General features: G+C 38.5%; 1 protein-coding gene and 1 pseudogene across 1 annotated transcript in view; both read left to right on the plus strand.

Annotated features, from left to right (window-relative positions):
- Positions 1–24792, plus strand: part of Nipal2 (NIPA like domain containing 2) — a 78490-nt gene extending 53698 nt beyond the window's left edge. The window contains exons 6-11 of the mRNA XM_027946192.2: positions 3761–3857; positions 11063–11198; positions 13069–13157; positions 19210–19273; positions 20384–20478; positions 21797–24792. Of these exons, the coding sequence (XP_027801993.2) occupies positions 3761–3857; positions 11063–11198; positions 13069–13157; positions 19210–19273; positions 20384–20478; positions 21797–21909 (594 nt within the window). The 3' untranslated portion in view covers positions 21910–24792. The remainder of the gene's footprint in view (positions 1–3760; positions 3858–11062; positions 11199–13068; positions 13158–19209; positions 19274–20383; positions 20479–21796) is intronic.
- LOC114106564 (U6 spliceosomal RNA) lies at positions 22545–22635 on the plus strand (annotated as a pseudogene).
- Positions 24793–25786: the final 994 nt, after the last annotated feature.

A 25786-nucleotide genomic window follows, 5' to 3' on the forward strand; every position in this document is an offset into this window, starting at 1 on the left:
TTTTTATACTGGAAGTGGAGCATCCAACAAGGAAATTGTGTCTGTCCCTTTCCACTTCACTCCTTAATAGCCATAGCCCTTTAAGCCACTGAAAACAGGGTGACTGGTGCTTCTAAATCTAAATAGACTAGAGAACCAATCCAGAAAACCCAAAATCAATGCAGAAAATTCCTCCCAAAGATTCCATTCCTTGCCGGGCATGGTAGCGCACACCTGTAATCCCAGCAGCTCGGGAGGCTGAGGCAGGAGGATCACAAGTTCAAAGTCAGCCCAGCAAAAATGAGGAGCTAAGCAACTCAGTGAGACCCTATCTCTAAATAAAATACAAAATAGGGCTGGATGATGTGGCTCAATGATCAAGGGTCCCTGAGTTCAATCCCTATTACCCAAGGGGGAAAAAAATCATTCCTCTGGAAAGATTTCAGGTAACAGAACCTGAATTTTTTTTCTATTATTCTATAACAAATTGTCACAAATTTAGTGGCTTAAAATAACACAAATTTATGACTTTAGTTTCTAGGTCAGAAGTCTTACTCAGATCTTGCTAGGCTAGCTATGCTCCCTGCCAGAGCCTCCAAGGGAGAATCTGACTCCTTGCCTTTCCCAGCTTAGAGTCACCAGTGTTCCTTGGCTCCCATCTTTCCTATGTGGCAGCTGTCTGCTGCAGCTGGGAAGCTTCTCTTCTTTTACAGACTTATGTAATCATGTTGGACCACTTAAATCATCCAGGATCATCTCCCCACCTCGAGTTCCATAACCTTAACCACATCTGCCAAGCCCCTTTCCATGTAATATCATGTAGCCAAAATAATAATAATAATAATAAATATCATGTGGCCACAGGTTTTGGACATTAGGACATGGACTTCTTTGGGGAGCCGTTATGCTGCCTACTGGGGCAGCATCCATTTAACCCCTGACCCTCAATTTCCTCACCTGTAAAGTGGGGATAACTATAGTTTCTACCTCCTAAAGAGGTTGTCAGGATGCCATGAATTAGAGAAAAGTGTGCAGCATGCAGTGGGCACACAGTAGGACCTGTTGTTATTTCTAACCTCAGAGATAGCAGTCAGCAGTGCAGCCTCTTCTTGGGGCACAGCAACCTGTGACATTCCAGCTTCTTTAATATTGATATTTTAGAGGAAAAAAGTTATATAAAAAGAATAAACATTAATTCATACTTCTTGAATATTTTATTCCTGGGACCTGTGATCCCTTGGCACAAGGTGGAATCCAAGTCAACTATAGTCATTCTGTGAATAATGAGAACTCATGTTTTATGTTTCTGAAGTCATAGAGATGAAATTTGCAAAAAAAAAAAAAAAAAAAAAAAGGTCATACATGATCTTTAGAGCTTGGAACCATTACCCTCATTACCCACCCACCCCCAAAAATTAATAGCTGGAGTGCAACTAGATGTAGCTCCCATGCTCCATGCTTTATTTAGTGCAAGAAGAGCTTTCTGGCCTCCAGCAACGAATACAGCACTGCTGGGAACAATCTGTGATTGTATCCGTGGGAAATGGAAGCCTGTTAACTGGTGGTGAGGTGCACAGCGATTGGGACACCCAGTGTTTTGATGGCCGCTTTAGGGAAGGCAAAGAGATGGCACTCTAATAGCTTTTGTAGCACCACTCAATTGAATTAAAGGCCTGGCAAATGAGTCCTACTAAAAAAGAAAAATAGTGAAAATAATTGGCTTACTTTATCAGGGGAAGAAAAGTCCAAAGGATGATCTAATCTTCCATATTAGATGAGAAGCTTTTTAGAATGAGTAAGATATGGTCCTGTGGCTTCCCATGCCCACAGAGGATTAAAGGAAAACACAAATCAACAAGCAAAACTTTGAATTCAAACAATTAGATTTATTAGATTTAGATTTATTTAGATTTAGAGAGGGCTCTGCCAGTAAAATGCAATCCTCTCCAGTGATTTTTAAGTAAAAATTCAATGATGTACTTGTCTGTTTTCAGAAATTTAAGACTTCACATTTGATTTCAGTCCAGAGATCCCATCTCTTATCAAAAAAATAATAATAGCCTGGCTTCTGGTTATCTTAAGGGCTACAAAAAAAATGTTTTTAGTATTAAAACAAAATAAAACAATTTCAGAATTACACTGGAGTTTTCTTAAGGGTAGGAAAATTTTAGAATTTCAGTTACTACTTATGGAACACTGTTTATCAGACAGTGTTCTCTTTATTTGGCAAGTTGTTTATAATAGATATAAGGTATAATTTATTTATTAATTTCATAAACATTTATTACGAGACTGTGTACTAGGCACTACAGATAGAGTGGCAAACAGAACAGATAAGGTCCTTCTTTTCATTGAGCTGGCATTCTAGTGGGAGAGACAGACAAGAAACATAGAATATATGAACAAGAAAAGCACCAGGCAATGACATATTGGCTACAGCAACCTAAAACTGTGGGTGTGGCAGGATGACTGGCTGGCTGTTTTAGATCAGAGTAGTCAGGAAAGACCTCTCAGAGGAGGTGACATTCTAGCTGAGCGCTAAGAAGAAGCCATCCGCAAAGATCAAGGAAAAGAGTGTTTTTGGCAGACAATAGTACAAAGGCCCAACGGCAGGAGAAATCTGAGGACTGCAGAGAACAAGGAAGGAAGGAAAGGAGGGAGGGAAGAGCAAAACGGACAAATAAAAATAAGGGAAAAAGAAAACAAGGGCCCTTCTGACCGGCCTTTGTGGACCATCCCAAAGCAAGTGGTACAAACTTGGGTCCAAAAAGTTGTTTGGGTCTTTGTGATCCAGTAAAGAGTTTGGATCTTAATCTACATGGGATAGAAAAAAACAAAAGAAGTTTAAGCAAAGGAATGACTGGATCAATTTTTATTTTTACTTCCTGGATCATCCTGGATGAATTTCATTAGCATAATGCAGAGTGAAAAAGCAAGCAAGGGAAATAATCCCACATGGATAAAGTCCAAGCACATGTGAAAATAAACAAGGTCTTTGGGGATATGTAAAAATGTGGTAAACAAGAAAGAAAGCGAAGGGTAAATGCAAAGTGCAGTGCAGCGGTTCCTGGGGCGCCAGAGAGACTTCCAGAGTATCGGTAGGTTCTGTTTCTTAGGTTGGGCAGAAGCACGTGAATTCTTGACATATTGCTACATATACCCAAAGTGTATATCATACATATTCTCCTCTGCAAATTAAGTATTTCATTATCCCAATTGTATGTGTAAATGAATCTTCTGGCTGCCGAATGGCTGGCTTGTTGAGAAGCAAGAGTAAGATCAGAGACAAGTTAGAAGATTATTACAGTAGTCCAGGGAGAACATGGCAGAGGGAGAAGGATGGCAGAGGAAGGAGTTTTGGGCTTGTACAGCAGAAATTATGGTGAGGTCATTGAACATATGGGCAAAGGCCCCAGGAGGAACAAGTTGGAAAGTAGGGAAATCAAGATTTAAGTGTTGCCCGTGTCCATGTGGTGTATCTACTAAACACACTCGTGGACACGTCTAGTAGTCTCAGCAAGGTGAGGCCTAGAGAGCTAGGTTTGGGTGTCACTGGTGGATTGGCCGTGTGAAAGCTCTGGATCTGGATGGCTGAGCTCCTTATATTGTTGTAGGTTTATTATTGTCCCTGGGAACTTCAGTCACCCTCAGCGCTCATGGAAACTGTTGGGAAATCAAAAAGAGAAAGAAAATTTTAAATTTTTTTTTAAAAAAGGAAAGAAGTATGGCATTGTGAAGATTTTGCATAGAATAACTTACTCTTGTGTTTTTTCATTTCTAGATTTTAGAAATATTAATTTTCTGCATTCTCCTATATTTCCTTAAAAGAAAAGGAATGACGCATATGGTGATTCTGCTTACTCTGGTGGCACTTTTAGGTAAGGGAATATATTGTGTTCTTATTCTAATTAATCCATGTTAAGTCATTAATGAAGTTTGAAGGAAATACTTGAGCATTCTATTTCTTTCTGACTGTTTCTGTTTTTCAACTCTGACCTATAAGAGGAAGTTGAGTCTAAAGTATTCAGATTATACTTTGCATGCTCATTATACTCAATTGGGACATATTTAATTCTTGACAAAATACACTTACAGACTTTTACTCCTTGGTAATTTTATGCACTCTATAAAAATTTGCAAATTGTTTTGAAGCAAATAATTGAAAAAGATTTTTAAAATAAACTAATAAACTTAATTTAAACTTTAAGTTAACAAGATCTGTCCTGTTTACATATTTTTAAAAACTTTAAAATGTGGCTAAAATGAAGCATAAACATAAGCAGTATGATTTTGTTAAATACCATATTTCTTTTATTCATTGTTTGCCAACCCTTTTACTTCTTTTACCAGAGACTTCTTATAGGATTTGAAATCTGATACTTAGATAACCCACTATATTTTCATATATTGTCCCTCCTTTCTCCCTCTTCCCCCCACCCCACACACTCATATATACCAACACAAGGAGATATTGCTAAACATTTGGGAAATTCCCTTTTCAAATTTTTTTTTAACATTTATTTTTTTAGTTGTATTTGGATACCATACCTTTATTTATTTTTATGTGGTGCTGAGGATTGAACCCAGGGCGCACACATGCTAGGCGAGTGCTCTACCGCTGAGCCTCAAACCTAGCCTCCCTTTTCAAAATTTTATTTATAACCCTTTATTAACGTCTTCTTTACCAATAAGATGATCCATATGTTATGTATTGTTTTCTATGACTGTAGATTATACTTATACCATTGGACAAGCTGTAGCCCCATGTAAATTAGGCACTGGGGTTTTCATTTTTCTATCTCATCAACTAGTTTTTTTCCTTTGTATTGGAGGATTTGTGTTTAAGAGAGTTACTTTTAGAAACGAATTCAAGTATCGTATTGATCAAGGGAACTCTATATTTATTTTCTTTCCAAGTTACCAGGTAGGGAAAACAAAAGCAAATAACAAAAAGAAAATGTATATTGTATAGGAAAATATTGAAAATAAAGTAAATTTTAAATAGGACATAAAATTAGAAAATTATCAATCATGAGCATAAATGTAAATGGCATAAGTTTACATAGTTAAAAAAAGAAAGATTCTCAAATTGAACTTCAGAGAAACTCTCAAATGGATATTGAAAAAGATTCTGAAATTGGATTCAGCCATTTGCCTGGGTACAGCTCTTTGAGAGTTTTCGAAACAGCTACCAGTCAGGCCTCTAGGGTGCTTCCTTCACTGATCTCTCTTCACCAACCCTACCCCTGCCATGACTAGCACTAAACATTAATGCAGGGGGCCTCAGACCCCCACCTTTTCCCACTGGTCTTATTAGTTGTTAAATATTTTGGCTGTGTACATCAATTTTATCTAAAACAAGGTAACTCAGGTTGAAAACAGAAGAAAGAGATTACTAAGTTAAAATCAAGGGCTGGGATTGTGGCTCAGTGCAGAGCACTTGCCTCCCACGTATGAGGCACTGGGTTCAATCCTCAGCTCCACATAAAAATAAATAAATAAAATAAAGGTATTGTATCCATCTACAACTAAATTGTGTGTGTGTGTGTGTGTGTGTATCAATCAAGATGGAAAACATTAAATGTGACAAATGGGGGTAATCAATCAGTTCAGAAGAACATCATACATAATATCCTAAGGAAAATCTGCAGAAAGATGCAAAAAATGTATAAATAGAAATATAAGGGGAGAAGAGACTTAGCTCATGGACTTAAAGTCATATTAGAATCTCTAATATTGAACTCCAAATCCTGGAAACAGAGAATATGCCTTCTTTCCACTGCCTGTGTATCATTTACAAAAGTTGATTATGTAATTGGCCACACACAAAATAATCCTTGATCAATTCCAGGAAGTTGAAAGAATACAGACCACATTCTCATGTCACAGTAAAATAAAAACAGAAAATAATAACAAAAATAAAAACCAGTAAAACCTTCCTACCTGGAAATGTTAAAAGTACTCTTAGGGCTGGGGTTGTGGCTCAGCGGTAGAGTCCTTGCCTAGCATTTGTAAGGTCCTAGGTTCAATCCTCAGCACCACGTAAGAAAATATAAAATAAAGGTATTGTGTACAACTACAACTAAAAAATAAATATTTTTTAAAAAGTACTTTTAAACTGCAGCTGGGCAAGGCAAGATTTAATTGTAGCACATACTCTTTAAATTACTATGCAAACACTTAATATTTAAACTGTAGGTAATGACTAATGCTGTATTCAGAGGAAATTAATTGCTTTTGATGTAAATCAAAGCATTCAGCTCAAGAAGTTAGAAAAAAACACTGAAATAAAGCTAAGGAAGGCAGAAGGGAACAATTGATAAAGACGAAAATGGATGAAATAGAAAACAGAAAAGCAATGAATTGAAAAATACACCCCAGAACAAGTTCTTAAAAGACAACTAAAAATAGATCCTCCATCAAGAAAAAAAATCACAGATACTCAGAAATAGAAATGAGAGACAGATGAATGGAAAGAGAGATGTACACACATATATACTTAATAAAACTTAAATTACTCATTTTAACATACAAAACTTAAATAAACTATTTTTTTAAAGAAAATAACTATGAAAGAAATACAGGGGTTGTTAAGAAGTCACATTCTAAAACAGAACCAGGTCTAGACAGTTCCAAAGGTTCAAATATTTAAGGAACAGATTATTCTGATGTTACTGGAACTATTTGAGGACATTAGAAGAAAGCCTTCCCTTTTTAAACTATAATCAGATAAATACTGATCCCAAATCTGAAGAAGATAATACAAATATAGAACACTCTGAACTAATTTCACTGCCAACTATTGATGGAAAAATCCCAAGTGAAATATATTAGCAAGTGGAATCCAGAGCAAATCATACTTCATGACCAAGTGATCTTAATGAAACTGCTTCTTTTTCTTTTTAGCACAGCAACTTGTATTTACATTCTATATATGTGTTTAATGCATCATCTTTGAGCTTACCTTCCTTGCCAGATTAAGTTTGTGAATATAGAACATGTCTTTTCTTTATAGTACATATACTCTACCTAGCTAAACCCAGTGAGCACACTATAAGTGTTTGAATTATTAACTAAAAAAGTATGATTCTTTAAGAAATCCATTACTATAGTTCATCATGTTAATGAGTCAAAAGGGAAATATTGAGATGTTGGTCAGATGGTACAAACTTTCAGTCATAGGACAAATGTGTTCTGGGGATTTGATGTATGACATGGTGCTGTGGTTATCAATACTGTATTGTGTATTTGAATTTTGCTGAGTGTATATATTAAATGTTCTCACCACACACACACACACACACACACACACACACACACACACACAAATGGTAACTGTGAAAGGCAATAGATGGGTTTACCAACTTAATTGTAATAATCATTTCACTAGATATGTAGAGTACATCATATATAGAGCACTGTATACCTTAACTATCAATTTTATATTTCAATGATGTCACAATAAACCTGGGAAATGTGTAATTATCTCAATAGGTGCTGAAAAGTCATGTTAAAGCTTATCCATTTCTAATTTTTAAAAAACTTAATGATGAATATCAGAGGTGTCCTCATTACTATAAGAAATGAGAAAACAAGGTATCTACTCTTCACTGTGCTCCTCTTGCTGCTTGAGTATTTCACAGTGGGCATTAATGACTTTACAAGGAAAAACAATTATGAAAACCATGTGGTTACCTTGAAGAAAACATGTCTAGTGTCATATAAAATGGAAGAAGTAGCCCACGACGTTGTACCCACCTGCAGTGTGAGTGAAAGCACACACAAGGCAAAACCTGGGAATGAGGGAAAGGAAAGCACATGTAGGGTGTTTTCTTTATTGTTGCTGTAATATTTATCGTGTGACAGATGAAAATGGAATTTGAAAAAGAAATAGAACAATCAGGAAGAAAGAAAGCTGGCTTCTAGTGAGTTCCTTTCTCTCTTTATATATGCACATGTATATGTACATGTGTATTTATATATGTGTTGAATCGTAAATTGAAAACTTATAATTGTATGAATTTATGGGATATAAAGTGCTGTTATGATTTATGACTACAACGTGGAATAATTAAATTAGTTAACATATCCATCACCTCGATTCTTACCGTATCTTGTGATGAGGACAATTGAAATGTATTTTCTCAGCAATTTAAAAATGTTGACAAAATCTCAATTAGGCCAGAGAAATACAGTGAGGAGGCGATAAAGAAAAGACATGTTCTGTCTTCACAAGAGAGTTTGTGTATTCGTTTGGGTGTCCGAAGCTCTGTTGCAGTCTGTGGTCTCCTTTTTTAGAGGAATCCAAAGCCCCTTACCACAGTTCTTCTGGCAGGGCAGGAGGCTGGGAAGGCTGGGAAGTCCTGCTCTATCCATAGCATATTCTTGTTGTCAAAGCAAAATAAACAAATGAAATATTGATGAATCTAAGAAGGAGACACTGATCTAGGATCTGGCCATCTAGGAAGTCTGTGGAACGGGATGAGGAACTAAGAAAACATTGAAAGGGCCAAATGTCAAAGACGGAGCCAGCCTATATATTGGAGGAAAATGGTGCTGTGAGAATAATGAAAGGAATATATATTTATTGTTGAAAATTAAGAAAATAGAGAAAGATATAAAGAAAAAAATATTAACAATTGTGTTATGGGGCCCAGTACAACAGTATGCCTGGTGTTCTCTGCCAGGCAGTTTATCAGGATTTTTTAGAAGCCTCCTCACTGTCTTATTGTCAACACAGTAATTCCCTTCAGGTGATTTTCCAAAGGAAATAGGCAGAGTGATAGATTTATGTTCAAAAATATTCACTGTAGCCTCATTGTAATAGTAAAATAAAAGGGATTCAATTCAAATATCCAAAAATAGGGAATTGTCAAAATAAATTATACATTCATACAAAGGCATTCTTTATAGCAAATAAAAGTCAGGCTTTAGAAGAATACTTTATGGCATAGAAAATATTTAATCTTAATGGAAAATAGGTTCTAAGTAGTGTATGCCATATGATTTACATGTTATAATACATTCATACTTATGAATAGAAAAAATAATGATGAACCTGAATGTTAAAAAATGATTTGGGAGCAAGTATTGAGATTATAGATGATTTTAATTTTTCTTTCCAGGCTTTTCTGCATTTCCCAGTTTTTAAAAAATGAACATGTACACTTTTACAGATATTCCCAGTGCTATAGATAACAACTGACAGTATCTTAATGTAGGGGTTTTTTTTTAGCCATTTTCTGTGCATACATAAGCACTTTCTATTTATATGTGTATATAACATTAGAATTGCATGTTTCAAAATTGCATTACAATTTTTCATTTCCACCTATCCTCGTCAGTCCCCCGCCAAAAAAACTTCAAAGTACCTGACATCAGCTTAGAAACAGCTTGCAGTTACAATAGTGATTAATCAGTTGGTGTTTGAAAATATAAGGACTATAGAAAGATAGTTTATTTAGCAGTTTAATAAATAATTCTAGTTTTGCTTTTGTTTTGTGTTCAAGTATAATTTAAAATCAGATGGTGGTTAAGTTAGATGACCTTTAAGTTCTTTGCAATCCTGAGGTTCAGAAGCTAATGGAACAGTGTGCTCAACTCCTCCATTAATTATCCCTTCGGGAGACCTGGCTATTCAGACCACAGGACTATAGCCATGTGGTGCTCCAATTCCAGGCAAACTATTTTAGGAGGAAATCAAGGTCCCTAAAGAGCTGACCTACAAACTTAAGCCATCAAGTGATATAGGGATCTCTATAGATATTTAAAATTCCTAGATTAGCTCAGACATGACTATTGTCATAATCAGTCAGATATGACATCTGAAATACGTAAGACCCGTCAAAAGACATCTGAAGATGGAGAGGGGACTGTTTTTTTAAGGGCCTCTTTGTTCTGGTTGGGGGGTTTGTTTTTAGAATTTATTACCTGGTCTCCTCTGCTTATTAGGACTTTTAATTGGAAGAAAATACCTAATTTGGAGTGTACCCTAGAGTCCTTCAAGTTAAAGTACATTTTCAGATTTTGGAAAAGAAAATTATGGGAGGCTCTTCTTGGTTGGCCTTCACGTACTATTTTAAACATATTTATATATATATATATGAAAAAATAATACCATTCCAAAAGCTAAAAGGAAGAAACTCAGCTGTATTGTGATCAGGTAGCTCAACAGCATCAAAGGGAGTATTTCTCCTTCACTTGCCTTTGACTTTTGATTTCACCTAAAAATTAATTTTGAACTTTCTTTAGATTTCAGCTAAACCAAGGAATTTTTGGAACAGTAACTTGAGGGAACCTGAGACAGAAAGAAAGCACTAGGGTCCTCCTACAGAAGTGTGGGGAGAAAATGCTCATTGCTTTCACAGTGATAGGACCTGGTCATTTTTCTTAATTAGCATGTGGAACCTATGAAAAATTTGTTCACGTAAGGATGGGTCTCTGTTTAGCACAGAAAATATATGATGTTGTTTATGTAAGTCTTGGATTTAAGGTTCACTCTGAGAAATGACACCTCAGCTCCTGTCCTGCTTCCAATTATTGTCTTTGTCGAAAAACATTTTTAATGCAACCTCTAGGCATGTCCTAACAAAAAGACTCACACATATACTTCAGACAAGTCTCAGGAAACGAGGAATGTGTCGCTTTCCACTTCCCTGTCTTCACATCTATTTGGCTTTAATTTTTTCCCATAGTTTGATAGATATTTTCCCACAAATGTCAGATGGACAGTCTGAACTCTCTCACCTCCCCCATCCCTGTTCTTGCCCTTCCCATCTACTAGTGATTATAATCTCTGCAGAACCCTTTCAACAGCACTGAAAAATAAGCATCTTGTTCCGAAGATAAAAGCACCCGGTCCACAGATCTTGAGCTGATCTAAACAAATTTAAATTCCAGCACAGCCTGAGGAACAAAAGGGGCTGCTTGCAGAGGGTCACTTCTTCCCCTGAACCTTTCACAACGGTTTTCACTCTTAAAGCACAATTGCCACACATGCTACTCCACCACAGAAACTCAAGATACGTATCTATAATTCTGCCTCAAATATGTACTTTATTTGTGTTTTTGTTTTCTTTTCCAGCCTCATTGACTGTTATTTCAGTGAAAGCCGTCTCAGGCATGATCACTTTTTCTGTGACGAATAAAACGCAACTAACTTATCCCATCTTCTATATCATGTGTATCATCATGATAGCATCTTGTGTTTTCCAAGTCAAGTAAGTTAGCTTCTACATACTCACTAATCTTTCAACATTCCTGTGCTTCCTTCTCCAAGCGTTAATCTTCATTGGCTTCAGATGGTAATTAAGATGAGCTGCAGTGGATTTCTAAGGGTGAAGGACCTGCAGCTTATCCGAAGCCATCATGCCTTGCTTTGTCCTTCGCATACAATAAGAAGTTTTTACTGAGCATCGCCTTCATGTCTTGTGCTTTCTAAAATATGGTCATAATCCAGCTAAGTGCGCTTTGATGCTTTCCTGATGCTCTTCTGCTTGTAATTAATATCCATCGTACACAGGTTGTCATTAGCAATAAATCAAAGGGGCAGGTCCACGTCCAGGATTTCATTCTAAATATAGGAAATACGTGAACCCTTCACCTTCATTTCTTAGCTCATGCTCATTAATTGCCCAGAGATGGACAAAACCAGACGTTTGGCCGGGAGGAAAATCCTTTCCCCAGAATTCTGCATCTTTGGCCAGAATTTTCTTTGCACCCATGGGATTGCAGAGTGATTGTTTTATGTTTCTCTTGGGTCCTAATAGTGGTGACATGGAACATTTTTAATTTCTGCTTTTCTCTGCCCCCACCTCCCTCTGCCCTAATCACTCCCTCTCTGTTTCACGTAGTGCTTATGCCTTTGCCTGCTAGGCCCTCTTGAGTTGTCCAGAGAGTTTTCTATTCACCCCCAATGCTACACCAAAGGACCACCCAGTGCCAGCCAGGAAATCAGAGCTCAGAACACGACTGATGCCTTCTGTGAAGTCTCCCTGTTATGGGCTGGATATAGCCCAGTGCCAAGGCCTCTGGAGGGTTGCTGGAAGAGCCCAGCACACTCACTGTTTTATCATTTCCTTACAAGACTGAGTATGTTTGTAATATCGTATCTTGCCATTTTGTTTCTTCTCTCTTTCTTCTGAATTAATCAGTACTGCTACAGTATCTTTTGGGATTTAATGATTAGTATCATTGTCCTTATCTTAGCTTCGGTGACTTAAAAAGCACACACCGCGGAAGGTAAACTTCATCCTGTTGCCCTTGCTTCAGTCCCTGTGCCTGTCGCACTGTAGAACTGTGGTTAAAAGAGTTGCTGTGTTTGGACATATAGGTGAATATGCACGCAACGTGTACACACATACATATTCCTGCAGTTATATGGCCCTCCATACATGTATGTGTACACACACACACACACCTCGGCTCTACCCACAAAGGTTTTTTGTTGTGTTGTGTTGTGTTTTGTAGTTGCCCTAGAGTAGGACCTAAGCGTTAGTGCTTTTTTAAAGCATCCAGGTGATATCCATGCAATTCACTGCTTTAGAAAAGTCTAGTCCTCGTCAGGGCAGCACAGCACAGAGCGGGAACCTGAATTCCTGTTGGTGGCCAGAGTGAGAAGCTGAGCTCCCACATGTGCTCTGCAGCTGGAGCACTGAGCATTGTTTTTGAAACATTAAACATTCTTTTACTTCTCCATCTTCTTTCTTGGCACGTGGCATGTCAATGGATAGCTATACTATTCCCCAGATATGATATTTAACAGATTCAAGGGTCTATCCTAATGAATCAGCCCCAGTATGATACTGGTCCAGCAGCTTGAATCGCTTCCAACTCAAACTTCTGTGGCCTCAGAATATGATTAATTGCTTTTCATTGTTACTGTTGTTGGTTTAAACAGACCATAAAACCTGACATCTGATCTCATACATCAGATGCACATAAGCTATGACTGCTGATTGGAAATGCCCTTTCCCTGCACTTCCTTTCCCTTTGTAGTTGTGGCTACAGAACATGCATTTCTTGAAGTTATTGTTAACTTATTGCTAAGCTTCTCTAAGCCCAAGCTCTAGTAAGTACCTTCTGCTCTAGGTTCCTGAATCAAGCCACGAAGCTCTACAACACGACAGCAGTGGTGCCCGTTAACCATGTTTTCTTTACAACCAGCGCCATCATCGCAGGTGAGTTTTGGCTTTCCCCACATAGGTTATTCCACCCCCACCTGCATAAGTGAAGTTTCTTTCAGGGTAAATAAGAGATCAAGAAATGGTTAGGTTATAGGAAACTAAGGAGCCCATGTCCCCCACACCCAATGTCTGAATTTCCTCCACGACATCCTCCAGGATGGGCTATTCTACAGGCTGTGAATGCTACCCAGTGCTCTTTGTCACCTGAGACAGCTCTTATTCAGAGAGTTCTAATTATTAGAAAGTGTTGCCCGGCACAGTGGCACACACCTGTAATCCCAGTGGCTCAGGGGGGTGAGGCAGGAGGATCATGAGTTCAAAGCCAGCCTCAGCAAAAACGAGGTGCTAAGCAACTCAGTGAGACCCTGTCCCTAAATAAAAGACAAAATAGGGTTGGGGATGTGGCTCAGTGGTCGACTGCCCCTGAGTTCAATCCCTGGTACCCGCATCCCCCACCCCCCCCCAAAAAAAAAAGTGTTTCCTTATACTGGACCTGAAATCAGTGTATTTTTATTACTTTTTTTAGTTATACATGGACATAATATCTTTATTTTGTTTATTTATTTTTTTATGTGGTGCTGAGGATAGAACCCAGTGCCTCACATGCGCGAGGCAAGTGCTCTGCCACTGAGCCACAACCCCAGCCTCGGAAATCAGTTTTATTGAAAACTCAAGACAGTCATCTTTATTCTGTTCCTGGGAGTCTTCTCCTTACTAGCTCTGCTGATAATCAAAGCAACCAAAAGCCCTCTTGAGTCTTGTCTCTGAGCCAGACTTCCTCAATTTCATGAACTCTTCCCTATATGCCCCTCACCAGCTTGATCAGAGAGTGGAGTCGCAAAACCAATTTAGCATTCCAGGCAAGGAGAGACAGATAAGCATGGAAATTACTGCCTTCAGTGTTCCAGCCTCCATATTTCTTCTTTTACAGTTTTTATATTTTGGTGAAGAGGTGTTTTTTTTTTTTTTTAACATTACAGATGCAATAGTGTTCAAAAGTACAAATTTAAAACTTGGTCCAAACTAAAATACAGTAAATTCAAATAGATCCCTTCTAAATTTAATACTGATATCCCTAGTTCCTTGGCTTATTTACCACCTTCTCATCCTAGGAGTTTATTTCTCTAAAATTTTGTATTTTGAAAGTAATTGGGGATTACCTGCTTCTGAATTGGTACATCTTTGTTCTTATCTCATGGCCAACAAATGTGACTGCCATTGGACAGGGGTTTTTTTTCTTTCTTTTTTAAGTAATAATGTATTTTCTGTTTCCCAAAATTGAACTTTTTATTTAAAGAAAAATTATATCCCAAGACATCTAAATTTTTTTTCAGTATTTTGCACTTCCTGATAAAAGATAGTGAGAAAAGATTGTATACTGTTATGTCCTAGAATTACTGGAAAGTAAAAATTAGACCCAAAAGAGTTATAGACAGGCTGATATCCAACCTAATAATTACCATAAATATGCAGAAAGATGGGTAAAGAATGCAGTTCCCTGGCTGACGATCTTCTAGGAGGGCAGCAGGGCTGGGTCTCAATACTCAACACATGGAGTAATTGGTGAGTCAGGGAGGCTGGACTTTGGGAGCATTGACAGTTCTTCTTATGTTACAGGTAGAATGGAAGTGAAGCTTCTCAACTAACTTCTCTCTGCCTCTGTCACAGGGCATAGCTTAAAGTTAAATATTTGCCTACTAAATTAGTCAACTTTTGCTTGTTTGTTTTATTTCAATAGCCAGTGCCGATGAGGCTACACTATCAGAGACACCCTCCTGAGGTTGGGTAGATGGTCCCAGCTCCCTAGAACTCAGGTCCATAGTTTTTATCAAGGCCTTACAAATGTTTTATACTCTACAATTCTACAACTCAAAATAAAAACACAAATGACCTGATTTTAATGTTCATAGCAACTCAATTCACAATAGCTAAGCTATGGAACCTAGGTGCCCTTTAATAGATGAATGGATAAAGAAAATGTGGTACATATACACAATGGAATATTATTCAGCCATAAAGAAAAATGAAATTATGGCATTTGCCAGTAAATGGGTGGAGTTGGAGGCTATCATGCTAAGTGAAATAAGCCAAATCCCCAAAAAACCAAAGGATACTGACTCACAATAGGTAGGGGGAGGGGAGCAGGGGGATTGGAGGTTCACTGAATTGGGCAGGGGGGAATGGTGGGAAGGGAGCGAAGATAGGGGGATAGGAATGGAAAAACAGTAGAATATCAGACCTAACTTTCCCATGTTCTATATGAATACACAACCAGTGTAACTCCACATCATGTACAACCACAAAGAATGGGAAGTTATATTCCATGTATGTATGATATGTCAAAATACATTCTACTGTTATGTGTACCTAAAAAGAACAAATTAAAAAATGATTGACATAAAATTACCATGTAACCTATTGAGCACAGTGGCATACACCTATAGTCCCACAGCTTGGGAGGCCGGGGCAGTAGGATAGCAAGTTCAAAGCCAGCCTCAGCAACTGAGCAAGGCCCTAAGCAACTCAGAGAGACCCTGACTCAAAATAAAAAATAAAAAAAGTGCTGGGTATGTGGCTCAGTGGTCAAGCGCCCCTGAGTTCAATCCCCAGTACCAAAAATCAAAAACATAAAAAAACACCATGTAATGTAACAATTCTACTTCTATGTCTGTAACAAAAAAAATGGAAACATAACATCCACCAAAAATATTTTATACCAAGGTCAGAGAAGCTTTATTCATAATAGTCAAAAAGTAAAAACAACCCAAACATATGAACAGATGAGCACAATGTGTTCTCTGAATGCAATGGATATCACTGGGCCGTAAAAAGGAATGTAGGGCCAAGACATGCGACAGCACAGACAGCCTCTGAAAACATTATCATGAGTTAAAGAAGCCAACAAGAGTACATAGTAGTAAAGATTCCATTTATGTGAAATGTCCAGAATAAGAAAATCCTCACAAAGTAAATTAGTGGTTGCCCAGGGCTGGTGGTGGTGGCTGTTGTAGTGGTAAAGGGGAATAACTGCTAATGGGGTGCTGAGTTTCTCTTGGGAATGATGAAAATGTTCTTTTTTTTTTTTTAACTGGGGATTGAACCCAGGGACACTTTACATTGAGCTACATCCCCAGCCCTTTCTAATATTTTATTTTAATTTTGAGTCAGGGTCTCACTAAGTTGCCCAGGCTGACCTTGAACTTTCAATCCTTCTGCCTCAGCCTCCCAAGCTGCTGGGACTACAGGAATGTGCCACCATCCCTGGCCATGACCCCCCCCCCCCAAAAAAAAGACCTGATTTTGAAATGCACAAAGGATTGTTTAAATAGATGTTTCTGCAAAGAAAATATAAAATGATCAACAGGCATTGCTGAAAATATGTTCAACATCACTAATCATCAAGGAAATGCAAATCAAAACCACAATCAGATATCACTTCACATCCATTAGAATAGCTGCTATTAAAAACAGAAAATAACAAGCATTGGAGAGGATATGGAAAAATTAGAACTCTTGTGCATCCTTGGTAGAATATAAAATGGTACATCTGTTATAGAAAATAGCATGGCAAGTTCCTCAAAAATATTTAAAAATTGGATTACCATATAGTCATCAATTCCACTTGTGGGCACATACCCAGAAGAATTGAAAGCAAGGTCTTAAAGAAATTTGTAATATCTATGTTCATAGCAGCAGTATTCAGAATAGCAAAAAGGTAGAGATGGCCCAAGTTCTCATTGACAGATGAGTAGATAAACAAAATTTGGCATATACATACAATGGAATACTATTCAGCCTTTGACTAGAGGAGATTTTGATACACATCAAACCACAAATAAATCTTGAGGATGTTGTTCTATGTGAAGTAAGTCATAAAAAGAAAAATACTATTCCACTTATCTGAGGTATCTAAAAATAGTCAAATTCCTAGAAACAGAAGATAGAATGGTAGTTGCCAGGGACTGGGGGAAAGAGGAAATGGGGAGTTGTTTAATGGGAATAGGATTTCAATTTCAAAAGGAAAAGTTCTGGAAATTGGTTGTGCAACAATGTGAATATGCTTAACACTGCTGATCCATACATCTACAAATGATTAAGGTGGTAAATTTTATATTATTTACATTTTACTACAATTTTTTGTTTGAGATGGAGTCTTGCTGTGTTGCCTTGCCTGATCTTGAACTCACAATCCTCTCATCGCAACCTCCCAAGTAGCTGGGATTACATACATGTGCCACTATACCTGGCTTACTTTTTTTTTTCCTTTGGTACCAGGGATTGAACTCAGGGGCACTTGACCACTGAGCCACATCCCCAGCCCTATTTCGTATTTTATTTAGAGACAGAGTCTCACTGAGTCACTTTGTGTCTCACTTTTGCAGAGGCTGGCTTTGAACTCTTGATCCTCCTGTCTCAGCTTCCTGAAACGCTGGGATTACAGGTGTACACCACTGCACCAGCTTTACTTTGTTGTAATTTTTAAAAATACAATGTGTGGGGCTGGGGATGTGGCTCAAGTGGTAGTGCGCTGGCCTGGCATGCGTGAGGCACTGGGTTCTATCCGCAGCACCACATAAAGATATTGTGTCCACCTAAAACAAAAAAAATAAATATTTAAAAAAATAAAATAAAATGTGTTTATACTCTTTGAAACAGAAATTCCATTTCTAGAAACCAATTCTAATGACAAAAAAAAAAATCAAAACACTGGGGGAAATGTGTAAAAGAAGTTCATTGCTTATTACTAAAGAACAAGCAATTAGAAACAACTTAAACTGTCCTCAGAAATGAATATTATGGTGCATTAGTTTAGAATAACATGGACACAATAAAATGATTATGAAGAAGTATGTAATAATATGGAAGATGTTTCAGAAATATTCATCCAGTTCTAATACTCATTAGAGCTGGATGTGGCTTCTTTCTGTAAGAAGTCCATTCTCAGAGTAAGGAGATAAGGTTGAGGCTGAGAAAACTTTGTCTCCTGTGAGCGGGACTCCTCTTGTTCACAGTGGGGTCTCCATCACCCCCAACAGCAGTGCACAGGAGACACTTGGTAAGTACTCATTGACTGGCTAACAAAGCTAGCTCCCGACACAAAAACTGATTCCAGGTGCTTCATACATTAAGGATGTCTTGTTTAACAAAACCCTACAAAGGTTTTAGGACCTTAAACTAACAAGAAATCATTGAGACCAACAGGGAGAGAAGAAAAGGTCCTCAAAATAAATCCTACATGCTTGCTTGCCATCTCCTAGGAAGGGAGGCCAGAAGGAGGACATGAGAGCAGTTAGCAGAGGAAAATGGAGCAGGGGCAACACCCCAGTGGCCAGTGTTTTCCTGTACCTGTATGGGCATGTGACCAGGCTGGCAGACCACAGGGCATAGCCAAGAGTGACAGAGGGGCTACAGCTGCTGGCCTGAGGTGGGCCTGCCATGTCAGTGACCCCATGGTTCACCCAGACTCTCAGGCCAGGTGCTGACCCTGATCTAAAATCATAGGTGGGATATGGTCACTAGACTTTTGTTCTCTTGTATATTCTGGTGAGAAATTCTTGGACTGGGTAATTCTGTGCCTGGCTTGCAAAAGTTATGTCAAGCCAGGCACAGTGGGGTGCGTCTGTAATCCTAGCAACTTGAGAGTCTGAGGCAGAAAGATCACAAATTTAAAACCAGCCTCAGAAACTCAGCAACTTAGCAAGACCTTGTCTCAAAATAAAATAAAAAGGACAGAAGATACAGCTCAATGGTAAAGCACCCCTTGGTTCAGTCCCCAGTACCAAAAAAAAAAAGAAAAGAAAACCTTTTGTCAATTGTGTTGATTTTATAATAATTATAATCATATTACATAAAATCTACAAGTCTCTGTTCCTTTGGAATAATTTTAAATGTAAGTGTGGCATGCAAATTTTTTTAAAAATAAACTACTGAATGTGCATTTTAAGGATAGCCATATTTAGATATATTTACATAATTCTAGAAATAATGTGTAACTATTGTAAATACTCCTACCCTAAAATTAATTCTGTATTCTATTCCTATATAGGTATCGTATTTTACCAGGAATTCCGTGGTGCCGCTTTTCTCACTGTATTTATATATCTTTTTGGGTGAGTAAATGCCTCAGAAGTAAGGTATGTGAAATTCTATTACTTTTAATAGGATTTTTGGCATTGCACCTGAAGTATAGAAAATTGGAAAATAATGTAAGAAACACCAGTTTCCTGCACTCCTAAAAGAAACATATTTTTCAACTTAACACCTTTCACAGGGCTCAGTGACTTTGGCTTTTGATTTAGGTATCTCCCTGAGGGTCCTAAAGCATTGGTGATTTTCAGTGCCAGCCAAAGTTGAGATAAACTCACTGGCCTTTGTAGTTACTCCACCTTTTACTACTGTACCAGACCTACCTCGCCCTTGGGAACCCCGAGATTAGATCTCAATTAGAGGATGCTTCAAGGATCACCTGGAATAAAAGACCAAGACTGGAGCAGATCCCTAGATTTGGACCTAGGAGCATCAGGTCGATCCATTCCTCTCTTGTGTTAGAGTGGCCAGCTCCATGCTTCCTAGAAATCTGAGGGACACATCACTAGCCTTGCTGGCATACAGAGCAGAACCTTGACAAGATACAGCCAATGTATAGAAGCTTCCATTGGCTTCAAGTGGCATTCCATTAGCGCTTCCTGCTTCTTGATCTGGTATTCAGCATGACCATTGTTATGCAAACTTGAGCCTAAACTATTTTCAGCATAGGAAACCATCTATCTTGAAAATTCAATTTCATAAGACATTTGGGCGAGGCCAAACTTCTGGGGTCTGGAAACTATGACTACTCTTATGGCCAAGGACAACGAGATTTCTTAGAAAATTAAGGAATAAATTGTTTTTGCACTTGTGTTTGCATGCCAGTAATGGGTCTGGGCATGCATGGATAGAAAACGAGACCTAGTGTCTACCCAAAGGGCTTAGCGACTGAATTAGCCTCCAGATGGTAAAAACCTGGGGCAGAGATTTATTGGAAGCTGCCCAAGTCTTGGTTCTGGGTACAAATATTATTGGCTCCAACAATTAAGACAACTTCTAGGCAGCTTACCATGAGAAGCAGGATAAACAAAACTGATGGAATTTATATCATCATGTAGGATATGGAGCTCAGTTATTTAATACCATGAGCTGTTTCAGTGTTCCTGTGTTCTTTATTAATATTTTTCTTACAGGTGCTTTCTGTCATTTCTTGGGGTGTTTTTGGTCACAAGAAATCAAGAAAAGGAACATCTGCAACAGCCCTATATTGATTTTGGAGATATTCCTGGTAAAAATATATAAATATATTCTCTCGTTTATAATAGAAGCTTTTATCCTTATAAGTTAACAATTGTTGGCATTATTTGGTGGTATGGAGTTAATATAAAACATAATTCTTACCCTCAAAAAAAGTATACTTAATGATGAAGCAAAGGTGATGTTTTCAGTGTAACTGTTAATAATAATTTATGGAATGTCAGTTTTGCATAGATCTGGGGATTTAGGGATTTTTTTTTCCTTAGAGTGTAAAAAGATAGGGGAAACATGTGGGGAATGGCTACCAACAGCAGATCCCTGCCACTTGGAGAGGCTTTGGAGATACATATAAGGACTGAAGGTTAGGCTGCTAAAGAACATCACTCCTAGGGGAGACTGAGGTGGCCTGTGAACCATGTGCCAAAAGTGACATCGTCACAGCCTCCAGAACAGGAGGGCTTCTCCCCCTTGTCCCCTCATGCATCTAGATTGGGTTAACATGCATCCTCTTTCCAGTTCTTCTTCCCTCACATTCACCACTTTGCTAGGGATTTGGGGCGACCTCTCCCTGGCTTGCTTCTCTCGTTTCCAGGTAGGAAATCGATTCTCCACCATTCAGTTCGTACCATATCTTTAGGCAAAACCCACTAAAGCCCCATCCCTAAGACTGAGAAATCATGGCCCTGGGCAATGAATTCTGTGTTCTTTTTTCTGTGTGAGCCATCTTATCAGCCAAAAAGCATTCTGTGCAATAATAGGCATCTGTGACAAGAGTATGCATTAGAGACAACTTGTTTGGGAACCAAACCCAGGATGTGGGGAACACTTCAAATTGCATTCCATGAAAACATTAGACTGTCAAAGCATAGGAAGGCTCTGATTGTCCACATTTGTCCACACCATTATTTTTAATTCTGTTTTCCACTTCATAAAGCCCCATATATAGGAGCAGCTTTTGAAGGCTCCATTAAAGTCGGTTTTTCTGTGTTGTCATATGCTTTAGACTAGACATGGAAAAGAGGACAAAGCCCTGGGGAGAAAGGTTTGGAGATGAGTGAGTGCTTCACATGAATCTCCTGACTGGCCAACCGATTTCCATGCCCAGCATGGGGTCGGAGACAGCTCTGTCACATGGACAGTGCGTGACCACACACCAAGTGACACGGACTTCCTTGGGCCTTTCTTCCTTGATGGTTATCTTTTCTGTTTAGAGGGTGACCACATAGTACTTTAAAAATAAATAAATAAATAAAGGGGAATAAAATGTGGCCTAGACCAAAGAGAAATTATTAGGATTTTTTTCATCCGTAAGGCTCAAAAGATTTTTTCTATGATTATTATCTCCACAGGGAAACAAATGTTGGACAAAATACAACCAGATTCAAATGGCTTATCCTATGGAACCTTGCCTGATGGAAGTGACTCAACAAAGAACCAAAGTGGAGAGAAGAAAGAGGTCTAAAGTGCCGAGAGGGATGGCTGTTGGCCTGTTATTCGATACCACCTTTTTAAAAAATTGCACATGTTCAATATGTGTCAGCAGCTATTTCATGCTGACATGTGCTCACATTCGTTTCAGTCCTTCCCCACTGTGGACAATCAGAGCCTTCCTACGCTTTGACAGTCTAATGTTCTCGTGGAATGTAATTCGAAGTGTTCCCCACACCCTGGAACTCTCCCTAGTGATCATCTAACCAGCTAGATCTTAATTGGGCCCTGACTGCTCAAGCAGGAATGTCACACAAAAATGTGCCTTCGCAATCCGGTCATAGGAGGCATAGGTTGCTTCTCCCACGTGGCTTGTAGGCTATTGCTTGGCTTCAAAAGACCCCTTAGCCCGGCAATGTCAGTCCTGAAAGAAAGTTCTAGGGTACCTTTTATGAGCCTCCCATACAGAGCTCCCCTTTTCATTCCTGAATTAGAATGGCAACTCATCTTTTCTGAAAACTAACACTTAAAATCCTCCTTTGAAAAGAAAGGACCTCTTTAAAATGAGAATTTATAAGTGGCATTCTGCAGTGGTACCATACCAGAATTCAAAGACTGGTATGGCGGACTTTTTTAAGCCTAAAAAAAAAAAAAAATTTAAATAGGACTGTGCTCATTTCCATAACACATCTTCTAAAATTAGAACAGTACAGAGCATGGCCCCTGGGCAAGGATGACAAGTGAATCTGTGAAATGTTAAGGGCGGGGGGGAAGTGAATTAGGACTAATGGTTGTTTATTTTTAATAAAAATGTAGAATGATGGTATTTTCTTCAGCCATATGGACCTATTATACTTGAATTGAAACTGAAGAAAAACTATATTCTGTGCCTTTAACTGTTACAGATTTTACGATTTATCAGGTAGGTTTACGTTTTAACTTTCAAAACAAGTGTCAAAGCTCACATTTGGATTCATAGTGATATTTGCACTATACTCCATTTCTTCCTCAAGTCATTGTCTCAAACCTAGTGGATTCTTCTAGGAAGGTTATGACGGGAGACCTGGCTTTCAGCCTTTTGGGAGAGGGGATTTAACCCAGGTGCAATTTACCACTGAGCCACATCCCCAGCCCTTTTTATTTTATATTTTGCTTAGTAAGCAATCACTAAATTGCTTAGGGCCTTCCTAAATTGCTGAGGCTGGCCTCGAACTTGTGATCCTCCTGGCTTAACCTCCCAAGCCATTGTGCCTGGCTGGATTTCAGCTAGTTAAATCTGCCCAGTAGTGCTCCTGTGCCCTTAATGGCTTTTCTGCTGCTATTAATGCCAGGTCTACTAAGATAGTTCGCAGGTAGAATCCATAGTAATATCTGTTGTTTATAATCTACCTAACGTTTAAATGAGAAGAAAAGAGGAAGACTTAATTGTAATCAAATAATGAAGCCCTATCCCTAATGATATTTCAAAACCTTCAGATCATTCCTGACCTGTCGAGTCTGATATTGTTCCAGCCAATGGTCTCTCACTAGTGTAGGAGTTCAACTCAGAGCTAGGGGGATTGCAATCTTAACTGCTTTTAGTTTTATTCTTCATCCTAACCTATACTCATTTATGGGATGAGGAGGTACCAGGGATTGAACTCGGGGACACTTAACCACTGAGCCACTGTTTTGTATTTCATTTAGAGACAGAGTCTCACTGAGTTGCTTAGTGCCTCACTTTTGTTGAGTCTGGCTTTGAACTTACGATCCTCCTGCCTTAGCCTCCCGAGCCGCTGGATTACAGGCATTTGCCACTGTGCTGGCCTAACCTATAATCTTTTTCTTTATTCTGAAGCTTTTTATTATAAAATAAAGGTCTGCTAAAATATAGAAATGGATTAAAAGAATGTAAAATTAAACCATAATTTCCTTATTCTAAAAACAGATTTGTGTGAATAATTCCAGAAAATTTCTGTGCTAACCCATACTGTTGACCAGACTGGCCAAAATTAGCCACAAAGAAGAGAGATGGAAATCTATCAGCAGTGTACAAAAAATAGCCCGGAGCCCGTGTGTGCCCGGCCTCTGAACTCCTGGTAACAGTTTTTGCCGTTGAGGAAAGTGTCCCATGGTTCAGAGTCAGCAGTTGTCTAATTTACGGCACGTTGTGCTGAATGGGCACGGCATGTTGACGCTGGGAGGCACAGCTGAGAAGTGTGTCTGGGGCCGTAAACTACAGCTTTCTGGTGAATCTTGAAACTGGTTAGGATTGGGAAACAATTAGACTGAAGAGTTTTACTTGAAGTAGGACTCCATTTATAGCTAGAGTGCACAGTTTTGAATATTGTATAATTTTGCAGACACAAGCACAGCACCAGTATTTACGGGCCACCAACACTATTAAAAGTACTAAAAAATGACATTGACTTATATAATCCAGCAATGCTTTAGAAATCCAGATTACATAGAAAATACACTCAGATCTAATTTTATTTTCCATATTGGTGCCCCAAAGTAAGGTGAATAGTAGGAGTTTTAGTGTACTGACTTGTGGGATTTTTAAAAGTACTAGTGCATGACAACAACCAAAACCAATCTAGTCCTCCCTTGGCATGTAAGTTGGGGACCTTCAGCCAACATTTGGCTCATCTGACTATTTGTCTAGACCAGTGATTGGCAAACTTTTTCAGTAAAAACTCAGAGAGTAAATATTTTGGGGTCTGCGTTGTCCATACGATGTCTATCCCAAATACTCAACTCTGCCATTGTAGCACAAAAGCATCCGCAGACAATATGTAAACAAATGAGCATGGCTATGCTCCAGTAGAACTTGATTTATAAAAATACACCAATCCCTGGGCTATAGTTTGCCAACCCTTGATCTAGACTCCTCTACCCTTGCTCTGCAAGTCTTTTCTATTTCTTGGACATCGAAGATTTTTAAAAATAACGTTTCATTGTTCATGATAAATCAGAAACTATGGGAGTGTTTTGATAGTTACATTAGGGTCTTTTTTCTCATTTAAGAAATAAATGAGAGCACGAGTTTATTCTTGGAGTTCAAGTTTCTCACTTTGGAAGGCAGTGATTATTTTGCAAACACCACTCATTATACTGGAAGAGCCTCTCCAATCCCACACCCCAAGTTGATATCTTTGTACATTACCTTTTATGTAGTAAACTAAAGCAGAGATCTTTACCATCTGATTGTTTTTCAGTTTAAATGTTGGTTTTTCTGATTGCTATAAGACGTTCTTTACCAGAATCCCTTGAAAACTAATGCAAGAAAAAATTTCTCAGGCAGCAGCTCAGAATGTACACACACACACACACACACACACACACAGTCCTGGAGATTCCATTCTGTGGCAGAAAAGAGAAGAGACAGATTTCACAAATGAGTGCAATTTCAGTGCTATTAAAGAGTAATGGTGGTAATGTGTAAGTCTGGCTCCAAAGGAAGCAGGTGCCATTGTGGCCATGACTCAAATGGATAGAAATGTCGAGCCAAGTTCCTAAAGCCAAGAGTCTTCTTTGCACTCCTTGTTCCCGAGCACAGCGCATCCAGGAATGGTGACGGTACACACTCAGCCACTCTGAAGGCTGCCTCACGCCTGCCAATTTAATAGTGATATGATGGACATAAATATAGCAGTTACTAAAATGAACCTTCCAATACCCTTCCAAACTGCTTTACGTAAACTCCGTTACTTTGGCTGGTTACTGAGCCAATCCTTGATGGGGGCAGCTGCAAACCTAACGCACGTGTTTGGCACCAGTGAATATGAGTTCTTTAGTGAGGTTGCTAGATAAACACCACACATTTTGAACTATTAGAACAAGATCTCAAAATTGAACCCAACATGATTGTGTGAGGAATTTCGAGGCTGCTTCTAATCGTTAGACTCATCAACAATGGTCTGGCTCTT

Source organism: Marmota flaviventris, chromosome 15, assembly GCF_047511675.1.
Source record: "Marmota flaviventris isolate mMarFla1 chromosome 15, mMarFla1.hap1, whole genome shotgun sequence".
Lineage (NCBI taxonomy): Eukaryota > Metazoa > Chordata > Mammalia > Rodentia > Sciuridae > Marmota > Marmota flaviventris.